Source organism: Podarcis melisellensis, assembly GCF_964234715.1.
Source record: "Podarcis melisellensis genome assembly, chromosome: 2".
NCBI lineage: Eukaryota > Metazoa > Chordata > Lepidosauria > Squamata > Lacertidae > Podarcis > Podarcis melisellensis.
The window spans coordinates 65064776-65077406 of record NC_138529.1 but is presented as its reverse complement, the minus strand read 5'-3'; the positions used below and the strand labels follow the sequence as shown (position 1 = coordinate 65077406).

Sequence of the window (12631 nt, the reverse complement as noted above, 5' to 3'; positions counted from 1 at the left end):
TATGCTCTACAACATAATTCACCTATTATAAGACTTTAGGAGGGTCTTGTTACTGCAGTTGTTAAAATCTCCTATTTGATAGCATCTCCATGTACATTCTGAAGGGAGATGCTCCTATCTGAAAATGAAGTATGACTTCCTAATAATTGACTAAAATAAAATAGCATTAAAAAGAAATAGAAGTACACATGTATTAGAAAGGGAATTGTTCCTTTTATTACTGCCAGCCATTTATTAAAAAGGCGATGGTTCTAGTTTAATTAACCGAGTTGAGAGCAGCAGATGGAGCAGAATGTCTTGCAGCGATAAGACAATTCAGAAATGGCACCAGATGTTGGAAGCTGTCCCTGGTGGTGTTTGAGTGCAACACAGATGTTACAGTCCCACCTGGCTAGTTTCTAAGCACTGCAGGCTAAGCAGCTGTGATGTAACCCATATAATGTACGCAAACACTAAAAGCAGAATAATTGAGCTGCTGGTACTCCTTGGAAGGGTGTGACTGCTCAGAGGTGAAATCTTTTAAGGACAAACGGCAACAGCTAAGGCCATCACTTTTTCGGTACTTTCAGAGGAGGAAACTGTCAACTAGAAGCCTAAAGCCCTTTATTAAAGATATGGTGGCAGAGAGTTGCTTCACCCCAAACATTTTCCTTCACAGAAAATATATATATCTGCAGAAAGTGCCTATTTTTTGTATGTATTTCTCTCAGAGGGCCAATTAATGTCCACAATTTTAAAAATTTGAATGGGGGCTTTCCTTTTAGGGCTAATAGCTTGGGAGGAACTGTAGCATTTCTGATTCAATGAAGCCCTCCTTGTGTACAGCATTCCCATTCCTGCTCAGACATCCCCACCTGTGGCAATCATCCTATTTAGTTTGGCCCACAAACTTGACATAAGGAGATGTACAGAACAATGACCAGTGCAGAGGCTGTGAATCTTTACTATTTTGATAAAAAATGTGTAGGAAAGAATAGTAAAGATACTATATTTTGTAGTAAATAAATCATTAGTATCTACAGCTGGGACTTTCAATGTTCTTATTCTGAAAAGAAAGCAAACTTATTAAAAAATGAATACCAGTGCAGGTTTTATGCATTAAAACCTTGAATCTGAAACCCTGTGCAAGTCATTCCTGCTTTCAGTCTCACAAGATTTAACATGTAAGGAGGCCTTTTTAAATTTTTCATTCTATGCAGCATAATAAGCAAACAAAGGCATTTCTCCAATAAAAGACTTGTTCTGTTTCTTATATCTAGTACCTGAGTTAGAATTGCATTAATCTTTACTGTGTGATATTTCTTCCAAGCCTACACTGGGTCTTCACCAGTTTTGCGTTCCATGCAACCTTGGTAAATTATTACTGAAATTACGAAGTAGAATATAGACCACTTGCACTGATGTACAAGTGGTGGGATATAACTGAACCATAAAAGCAGGCATAATTCGATTTGACAGGATTGTTTGTGTACAAAAAAGAAGGAAAGAAAGACTTCAGCCATGTATATGCCTTGTGACATTTTGTTTTGATCGGACTATCACCCTTCTGAATCAATCTTCATTTAACGCATGATCGTTCGTGGTGCTCTCTTCCATGCTTGTGCATGCCAGAATAGTGAAAAAGTTGAGGGTGGAAACTCCCCACAAACTAGTCAAAGTAAAGCACAAGAGTATGATTGCATACACACCCAGGTTTTGTTCCTGCAGCCCGGTTTGCAGGATTGCCACATATTTCAGTTTTTGTACCATGACAACCATCCTTGTATAACAGCCACCAGTGGTAAAATATCTTGTATTGAGGGATAGAATTTGACTAGAGAACTGTGCCCTTAAGTACTTTGAGCTTCAATACGCTTGATGGATTGCACCGTTTCCCAGAACTGTATATCTTGACTCCACGTACGAAATATTTAAATATAAAATTTAATATTTGATGTGAACTGCTACTGGAGTGGGGCTGTGTTCACTAATTTACAACAAGTCCTTTGATTGGTTGTAGGTGGAGCCACTGACCCCTTCGGAGGGTTTGCGGACTTTAGCTCTGCTGCCGCCGCCTCTGCCTCAGCAGGCTGCCCCCCATCACAAGGTACAGTGCCAAGGGTAGTGGAACAGAAAGCTGACCTCTCAAATTTTGGTCTCTTACTACCTGAAAGTGTCTTTTCTTCCAGAATAGATTAAATTCTATGTCGAGTTCTCATTTTAAAGGTGCTATATTCTGCCATGTTGTATTGTGATGCGGTTTCATTTTATTATGACTTATTCCCTATTCGGGGCAGAGGGATTAATTATTTGGGGAATGAGCTTTTCCTTTGACCCTTCGCCCAGGGGTGGTTTACCTTTTCCAGCTCAAGGGCCACATCAAGGGTTTGCTACACCTTTGAGGATTGCATAGATCATGCGCACTTGGACACACACACTTGCAAAATCCACCCAGGTGAAAGAGGGGCACGAGCAGCATATATATGCACACCCCCAGCAGAGAGGATGCGCGCACACACAAATGAAATAATTGCTCTGGAATGATTTTTACAAGCACCAAAATGAATTTAAATGAATTAATACTGCAGTAATGATCATTCATTTGTCTCCCCTCACAAACACCTTTAACATTAATTGAAGCTAACTGAAATACTGGGCTGGAAATGATTTTCACAGGTACCAACAATGAATTCCAATTAATTAATACTGAGTAGTAGCTTTTGCTATAGTATAGTATGTTGTGTACTCCATCCCCTTTCGCCTGTAATGGTAATCTTTTATGTAATCTGCAGTAAGCCTCTTAAGAATTGTATTCTACAAGTCCACACTTTATATTAAAGTACTCTCATGGAAGAAGGCTAGAATTGACCCAAGATACATTTAGAATTCGACAGTGGATGCGGTGCATAAGGCAGGATTGTCCAGGGAGGGGACTGTTAATTTGTGTGTACTGATTTATTTAAGTTCCACACAAACTAAAAAATTGTCCACTGGGGAGAAAAAACATGTAAACATCACAGTAAGAGCCCCTTGTAGGGGTGAGTAAGCTTATACAAATGTTATGATTGGCCCTAAAATACTGTCTTTTGTTGTATTCTTGCCACACTGCTATAATAATTGCTGTTACCCAAATTACTTTTTAAAAGACCCAGTGAATTAATGTGAATTAAGATAGCTGGTCAACAGAGCTGGGATTGTTCAAAGAGTTTTGAAGCAAGCAGTAGCTGAAACAATTGTTCCACCACAAAGCATATTGCATAGAAGAAGGTGTGGTGTTTCTTGCAGCCATCAGTAATAAAATGCATTGTATTGAGGGATAGGATTTGACTTGAGAACTGTGCCCTTAAATACTTTAAGCTTTAATAATGTTCTGCCTTGATTTTACAGGTTATTGAAAATTTAGGTTTGTGGTGCTCAAATCCTATTATGCTAATAATGGAGTCTAAGCTTGATAATACTCCTTTATCAGTGTTAATATGATTAATCTCCACCAATCACCTTTATGCAAGCAGCCAGCAATGATTAATCATTCTTGAGCAGTAAAGCCCCCCCAGAAATCTTTTGTTGATTAATCATCTTTGGTAAAGTTCCCCGAAGAGTGGCATCAAATGCCTCTGTCTTCTCCCCCTTTCCTTTATTTGTGTTTGGATATGAGCATCCCGTAACTGGAGAATCAGCATTTACTTATCCATCAGGAATACTTGTAAGTGTGCTTAAATTTTTAATAGGCAGTACTAATTGAAATATTCCCAATAAAGTCCCTTTTGTAAGGGAGATCAAAGCAGAATGTTTCATTGTGGCCCCAAGCTAATGAATTCTAGCCCAGTGCTTGCGTTAAAGTGGATTGTAGTGCACAGATAAGCGATGGATGTACTTTTCCCTCCCTGCCCTTCCTTACTTAAATTTTAATCCACCTGTGGAGGAGAAATTAATTAAAACAAGGGTTTTATACCCAGGCGAACAGGTACTATTACGAATTATTGACATGAAATGTAAATTATTGCAACCTTTTTAAGATTAGGTGAGTTAGATTCTAAGTAATAGGCAGGTTTGTAGATCACTAATTCCTAGCTGGCTGCACAGACCAGATTATTCTGAAATCAGCAGGGTCTCTCAGACCTGTCAAGTGAACATTGATTTAAAAATTTGAATGCTTTCTTTTTCTGCCTGCACTGATGAGGCCTAACAGTTAAATGTAAATTGCAAGTTGTTCAACTGTGTGAAAACCAGTGCAGGCATGTGTGCCCCTGTGTGCCTTTGTCTGTGCATCAGGCTACAATAGTAAGATCTACGTAACTGTTGCACTTCAAAACTGAAATACTCATCAGTGGCTAGCAATTGATAATCATAACAAAGGCTCATTCGCTTTAAAAACCTAACATCTACCGTATTTTTCGCTCTATAACACGCACCCGACCATAACACGCACATAGTTTTTAGAGGAGGAAAATCCGTAGGCATGCCACCCGTAGGCATTCCCTCCATAACACGCACAGACATTTTCCCTTACTTTCTAGGAGGAAAAAAGTGAGTGTTATGGTGCAAAAAATACGGTATTTCCTCATGATCTTTACACCTTGGAGCTTCACTCACAAGTTTATTCCAGTAAAATGTGTATTTTTAAAATATGTAAAGACAGGCAGACTGCCGTTAAAAGAACTAAATGTCTTGCAGCTCTCTATGCACATGCTGTACAAAGATTTGAGAGCATGTGTGAGCTTTGAATGCATATTTATCAAAGCTCCCATAGAGCGCTAAATAAATACTACACAATGCTGTTAACAAGCACAACAGAGGTGAGATAAACACCCTGAGGCAACTGAATTTGAAAGCCCATTATTTTATTGGTATCCCACTTAGCTGTACCGGTTTAATAACTCTATACAGCAAGTAATGTATATGTAATCAGATGAGTTTGAACAAATTGCTGTTTTTATGACTTCTTGCGACTGTGAGACCAGCCTTGTTCACAGTGATTGATTCAAAACAGCAATGAGTTAATGTTTGCAGCTTTGCTTAAGGCTCCCAGTTTTGAGCTACTGGCAATTTAGATACTGAACTTCTGCTATGCTTCAGGTGTCTCTCATGCCTGCCACATTCTTGTGTGTTGAAAGTGGATCCTGCAGATTTGCCTCTTAGGAAATCTATGTCCCACACATGTGGACTCAACAGGTGGCACATAACCAGCCATACTTTAGCACTGGTGTGGCTGTTTCATTCTTATGCCCCCCCCTTTGCCATCCTGTTAAAATTGTTGGAATATTCATGAGGGAGAGTAATGTCCAGATGGAGATCCTACCTGCAGATGTTAATCTGGATGGACATACATCGGCTCTCATTTGTTTCACTTCATGGAATGTGGCATTTGCTCTGTGCTTTTCACAAAGACTCTTACCTTTCTTTTCCCTCCCCAGGTACAACAGCAAGTGGGAATGGAGAGTTTGGCGACTGGAGTGCCTTCAACCAAACCTCTCCAAGCCCTGCTGCTTCAGCTGGAGAGCTCTTTGGTGGCTCTGCTCAGCCAGCTGTTGAGCTCTTTGGTGGCTCTGCTCAGCAGAGCCTTGGCCAGCCTCCAGCTGCTTCAAATCCTTCTGACCTCTTTGATTTGATGGGTACCTCCCAAGCCACTATGACCTCTTCCCAAAGCATGAATTTATCTATGATGGGTTCCAACACTGTCAGCATCAATCTACCTATGTCCAGGTCACAGGTATGGTGCTGTTCTGCAGTCCCTTGACTGCTGTTTACTCAACGGATAGTTTTGACACACGCTTAACTTAAAGCTTCTTTTCTGTGGCTCTGAAAGTGTTTTCTTGCCTTTTTGCTTCACTGGCCCCTCTTTTCTTCAAGATTCAAGTAAATTGAGAGAGGAAACATCTAAAGCAATCTAAGAGTTGTAGAACATAAGGAAGACTTCAAACTTGTGACACTTTGATTGTAGCAAGGGGGATGAGGGTGGGGAGTGCCACCTGTTTCTGGCTCACATATAGTTTTACCCAGTTTAAGAGTAGTTGACTATTGAAAACAAGTCTTTGGACTTGGAAAACTTAGCAACTAGTTGATCAGGTATGGTCTGAAGTTGCATGAGGCCACTAACCTACTGAAATTAAGCAAGTCAGGGTCTGGTCAGTGCAAGGCCTCATGGAAATTACTTGTGTGGGTTCCATGATGGAAGAAAGGAGGAATATACTGTAAATGTAAGAAGAAAACTAATTTTCCAATACATCTAAAATAGAAGGATGGTTCAGAGAAAGTATTTTTAGGTAAGGGGAGAAGCAAGGCACTTCTGAATTACCACTCTTGGCACAGTTCCAGAAGACTACCAGATGATAGGTAAAGTACTTAAAGAGATGCTCTTGAGAATTTTATGAGCATGAACTTCAACTTTCTTCAGTTCTCTTAGGAGAACATAAATGTCCATCTGTTTCTCTTTATGAAGGCTGGATGAACTCCTCTCTCTGATAAATTATAGCTGTAAAATACTGTGTTGGCAATTCGTAGCATAACTCTAAAGATCTCTTTTTTTCTTCTTCTTTAATGCTTCTAGCCTTTGCACGGTGTTAACCCAATGATACAGAAGCCTAATCCACTTTATAATATGGGCACAGAGATGGTCCCCAAAAATGTAGGCAAAACCCTGCCATCCACTTGGTCAGACCCTAGTGTAAATATCAGTTTGGACAATTTAGTTCCTGGTATGCAGCCTTCCAAGCCCCAGCAACCATCACTCAACACAATGATTCAGCAACAAAGTAAGTAATACAATTCTTGCTGTGCTTGTATTTCAATGACGTCACTCTTCACAGTATATTCTTGATCAAAGTGTGGGTGGGTGTTAAAAAAACACTAGACTTCCTCAGCACCTATAAATTCTCTCTTTTTCGTGACCACAGTATATTATCTGCAACTTCGTAGCCTTCTACTATTTAAAAACTCTCTTGCTTGAGTATGCACAGCAGTCATTCATTGGGTTCTGCCTTTTGTTTTTGCGATCCCAGAGAGCATGTGGCTGGTGAGCCAACCATTTTCAGCTTGATGGGTCACAAACTATATCGGCCTGCTTGTGCTTTGAATTTTCCTCACCCTGATCTAATGATATAGTGCAGGCTTTAAAAGCTTTTTGTGGTGTCTCCTCCCAAACTCTTGAACTGTCAGCCCCCAAGCAGTGAAAGGGGATTCTTGTTCAACAGAATTTTCATTTCCTTCTCCCCTTCCCCCAGTTTCTGAACCAGGTACTAGCAAAGTTGTACTTAAAAAGATCTAATGCAGAGGGAATACACTATATTTGTGGATCCCTGAGCATAATAAATAAGTGGGTATCTAGACAAAGCATGGTTGGGCCATGGAGAAATAAGAGAATTGGGAGGAATGGGAACTATGACAACTAGGATTTGTGCTGGACTTTAGTTGTCAGGCATATAGAAATATGTTGGATGATGCCTTTAAGGATCAGCTTTGTTTTTAATATACAGCCAATACGTTAAATAAGGGTGGGGTGGGAAACGTTAAATAAGGGTGGGGTGGGAATATACTTGCATTTTCTTTGAATGATAGAAATATCATAAAAAATCACCTTAACATTTAAAACTTCATTTCTGCCCCATAGATATGCAACAACCGATGAATGTGATGTCTCAGAATTTTGCAACCATGAGCCTCAACTCACCACCCAGCATGATGCCTGCTCGACCTCCTGCAAACCCATTGATGGGCGGGCCTGTTCCCGTGGGAATGGGAATGCCCACTGTGATGACTGGCACGATCGGGATGGCTTCCATGGGAGGCACACCTATGATGAACCAGGGCATGATGGGCATGAATGTGAACATGGCAATGCCAACTTCTGGAATGGGTTTGTCGGGCATGGGCATTACTAATATAGCTGTGGCATCCTCCATGGCTCCCGGAACTGTGCAACCTAAGCAAGATGCCTTTGCAAATTTTGCAAATTTTAGCAAATAAAGATTGTAAACCAATCAGATTGAATGAAGGATTTTAGCTGCACAAATAAAGCTGGGATAAGGGTTGAAAATGCTGATCAAATGCTTTCTCTTTTTCTTTTATTGCTTACTTTAAAGGAGCCCATCTAAAGAACCCAAAGGTCATTTTGTAAACTCCCAACCTACTTTTGTTCAAGTTTTGGTGAAGAAAACGTCCTCCACCGAGTGATATGGTTGATATTGCAATCACTAGGCCTTGTTTTTTAACAAGAGAATTAAAAGCCTTTCTTAGATGGCAGAACCAGTTTTAACTTTGAAACTTGTGGAAACTCTGGAATTTGGGGGCTGGGTATATCTGTGTGAATCTAATTTTATACTTGATTTCTTTTTTCCCCTCCTGGAATCTATTTATCATAATTGGATCCGTTCCTTTTCCTACCACTGAGTCAAATTTGAAGTCAAAGTATGCTGATCAATTTTTTATAAGAATATATATATATTTTTGTCCAAAAAAATGGCTTACATATGTGATTATGGCTAATTCAAAGGGACCTGGAATGTATATATACTTTTGCTACTCTTCCAGCAACACTGCTATACTATCCAAATTTTTATTATAGACCTCTTTAAGCAATTTGCTGATGAATAGGGTGGGACGGGTGGGGTTTTCCTACCTCTTTCTGCTTTAGTACACAATGCAGAACTGGTAGAAACTTCATTCAGACTGCTGTATGGTTTCCTTTCAGAGAACTCTAGAGAATATATATATATGGTTGGGTTTTGGTTGGGGTGGTTTTTCTGCAGCCATACTCCAGTGAAAAGTGGCAGCCCCCCTTGGGGTCTCTGGGGTCACTGTTTACATCACTGACAGTCAAAATGCAAGGATTTTTTTTTTTCTTGCAACACAAAAAATGAGAAACAGCATCTTTAAATTAAGAAAGAACACCTCTAAACTTTTTGTTAATCCAACAGCATTGGATTCTAAATTTTATACATTTGGTGACTTCACTTGTTTTATGTAAATATGGCCTTAGCAATTGCGGAATCCAATAGAAAGGGATTAAATAAATATATATAAATGAATAAATATATAGATTATTATTATTATTAAAGGAAACCTGTAGCAGTCAGATTTTATGGATTAATGAAAATAAAGGAAATGAAAGAATAAATTAAAGGCTTTTTCTTTTCCTGCTATGATTCTGCATTTAGGTTCAAACACAGATCATGATTTTTAGTCTGGGATGCAGAGGTTCAGTTTATATTCACAGAGCCAGGGCTGCTACTGAGAATGAGTACTATATTCTAGGTATGAAACTTTATTGGCTCCCCTTTCTTATGTTGGATATTTTTTATTATTATTAAATTGATAAAACTTTATTTCCATTGTATTCATAATGTTCTGTTATACATAACATTAAAGTGTTCATTAAAAACAATGTTGGGGCTGCTTCTCCTTTCATTCCATTTGACATTTCATGAGAGCAGTGGGGGGGGGAGAGAAATAATTATAATTTGGGCAAAGTAATTTTTATAAATAATTTAAAATTGTTTAATGACTTTTTATCTCCCGCCTTCCCTATCTGACTCTACTGTTAGGAATTAAAAATGAAGCAGCGCAGATATCTTGACCCACTCCAGCCTTGCTAATGCTCCATCTACAACATTTCTAATTAGGCAGAAATTCATGTACTTCAGCTAAGTGGTAATGAAAAGTGATTCATTTGCTGAATAAGAGATGAGAGTGAGTGTAATTAGCTGACTGCGGTTTTTAATCTTTCAACAATTCAATGTGTTTAAATTAGTTTCAAAGAATAGAGCTTTCAAGTGTTGTTACATCAAAGTAATCAAGACAAGCTTTACTGGCTGTGCGGGACAGATCGCCTTCTCTTCAGCTCCAGTTTTGAAACCCTTGAACTTTTTGTGGGAATTGTCTTCATAAGTTTGTCTTGTTACAGATGTTGAGAAGCAAAAAATAAAATAAAAATGAACCTACAAAACTGCAGGAGGTGGGAGCAAACCGGTTTTCAGGGGGAACGGAGAAGTTGTCAAACCTGTTTTTAAAAACCTGGTTCTACTGTTAGGATGTCAAGGCACCAAAGTCCTATAATGTATTCTCAGTACTGTACAATACAATGAAAGGCTGGGATGTGCCTCTTCAGGCTTTAAAAGAATGCTTCAAAAAGCAAGTTGGAACAAAGTAGTGTTGAAACTGGACTAGATTTACTTCTTTAGGAAATGATGTGAAACTCTTTAAGTATTTCGGTAGTAGTTCTGCATTTGGGTTGAATCCTATTGCTTTCCAAAGGGGTCCAGGCAGTAACAGTGACACATTCAAAGCAGGCATAAAAAACATTGAAAACCTGTGCCTCTTAAACCTGGCCACAAAGTGCTAGGGCATACGGTAACTTGTGTTTGCTTGTGAAAAATGTATTATCAAACTTTCAAGAAAAGGGACAGCCATAAAAGTGGATACTCCCGAAGCTTGCTTCTCTACATCATCGTGTTAAGTTCAATCAACCACCATGGATGGTAGTATCAAGAGTATTCACCTTGGTGTGCAGATCTCACAAATTGCCCAAAAATAAACAGTTGCTCAGAGGAAAAAGAAATGGCAGATAGTTGCAAAGCAACCTCCAGAGGCTTGGCAGTCTTACAGGCTCACATTGGGATGTCATGGGACTTGCAGGTAAAAAATGAGAAAAGATTGTACAAAGAAGGCAACATTCATCAGGTACTTGGCATGTAAGTTTCCACCCAAAATATATGATCGTGTTGTATGCAACTTAAGCATTATGCTCGGGTCTTTTTGTAAGGCTGTCCTTCGGAATGCATTTACCATGCCATCGCAGAACACTAGGACCTAGCAAAGGCATAAACGGCACAGGTGCACGCTTGCTGATAACCTGAGCACTCAGTGTGTTCTACAAAACAGAAACTGCATCTGAAACCGCTAAACAAGAGTATTTATGGCAGCATCTGTTTCATCTCGATCCATCAGCAAAGAGGAGCTTGACACTTCTGGTGGAGAGGAGGAGGGCAGGAGGGATTTATCAATGAAGTTTTTGCATAATGTAAGCAGGCATCCTGCACTCAAGGTGATATCAACAATAAATGTAACCAGCGCTTAAAACCATTTATATTCTCCCAGGTCTCAGGTTTCCAGAGATGTGTATTCCAGGACACTTTATCTTACCTAGGTATTCAGTGCAGCAACCGTCATCCTATAGTGCAGAGGTTTTCAATCTTTTTGAGTCCATTGCTCCTTTGACCAACTACCTTCTTTCTGCATCACGCTGAGGGGCTCAGAAGCCCAGTTATATTGCCCCTTGCCTGCGACCTCTCACCCTTTTTTGAACACCCTCCCTTGTGGAGTGTTCCCTCAGTCTCTTCTCTCCTTGGGAGTCCTCCCGGTAGCTGCTGCTGTTCCTGGTTTCTGAGCTGCTCCCACCCCAAAGAGAGGTGCCATCTAGAGGCACCATTTGCCTGCGGAGCTTATAGCCAGGGCTGCAGCAATAAACAGCTATGCAAGCCTTTTGGAGGCAGAGACACAAGAGGGCAGCAGAGGAGGGAAGGAAGGAAAAAGGGACAGAGGCCAGTGTTGCCCACTGCACCCCTGACCATCATTCAAGGCACCCCAGGGGGCCACGGCACAATGGTTGAAAACCACTGCTATAGTGGACTCACGCTCTGAGTCTAGATCCTTATGTAGCCCAAACAGCACCATCCAAACATTAGCAGGCATGTTTGCAGGAGTAGATTTTTTTGTTTGTTAAAAAAAAACCTTTAAAAGTGGGGTTGGGGTTAGGATTTAACCTGTTCATTGACTGCTTGAATAGGGACCAGAGGGAGGTTCAATGGAATGAAGTATCCTGGAAAATAGTGTTGCTGGGTGGCTAGAACTGTCAAAAGGACCTTGCCACAATGCACTACTTTGTAGCAGGTTCACTTGCAAATTCGTACAGTACTAGGCTGCTTCTTGGCTGTGTTTAATATTATAGCATTTCTGGAATTTACAAAATGTCTGAGGAGGTTTTAAAGAAAGTTTGAGTTGCATTTGATCCCCAACAACATTTGGAAAAGCAATAGTCCTTTCAGCTTTCTGCAACGTTCCAATAGAAGCCACCTGGTTGTGTCACGCTTCCCTGAAATAGCTTGTGTACTAGGCTCTTGGGTTCTCACTCCAAAGCTGCATCTTACTTTCCTAAAAGTGAAACCCACTTTCTATCCACAGTAGCAAGTTGAAATTCTGCACGCTGTGAAACACAGATCGAGGTGTGTGTGTATGTAGGTAGAATATGAAATGTAATAAAAGTTTTGATTTGGAATGTGCTCAAATTGGTGTTTTTTAGTTACAAATTACTTTGGAAGGCATTTTTTCTTCTCTCATTTTAATTTGCATTCCAATAGTTATTATGGTTGCAATCTTGTGCCTGTTTGCTTGGGAATAAGTTCCACCAAACCCACTTAGACGACTGACTTAGGGCTCAATTGGCATTCAACTGGGCTATGAATTTTCAGCTGTCAAATTTGTAAGAATATGATACTCTTGACACTTAGGAAAAGAAGGGGGAATGCAAAATTGTTCAAATGTGTTTCCTTTACTTTTTCACTAACTAGACTCTGATGAGCATCAGGAATATTCTTTTTTCCTCAAGTGGGTGGGAGGGACCTTCCACGGAAGAGGAGAGCAGCTGTCAGGAAGAAACTCC

General features: G+C 39.9%; 1 protein-coding gene across 1 annotated transcript in view; it reads left to right on the top strand.

Annotated features, from left to right (window-relative positions):
- The window catches only part of CLINT1 (clathrin interactor 1), a 61509-nt gene extending 52151 nt beyond the window's left edge, over positions 1 to 9358 (top strand). The window contains exons 9-12 of the mRNA XM_081901040.1: positions 2000 to 2086; positions 5394 to 5689; positions 6527 to 6731; positions 7586 to 9358. Of these exons, the coding sequence (XP_081757166.1) occupies positions 2000 to 2086; positions 5394 to 5689; positions 6527 to 6731; positions 7586 to 7941 (944 nt within the window). The 3' untranslated portion in view covers positions 7942 to 9358. The remainder of the gene's footprint in view (positions 1 to 1999; positions 2087 to 5393; positions 5690 to 6526; positions 6732 to 7585) is intronic.
- The last annotated feature ends 3273 nt before the right edge of the window (positions 9359 to 12631 follow it).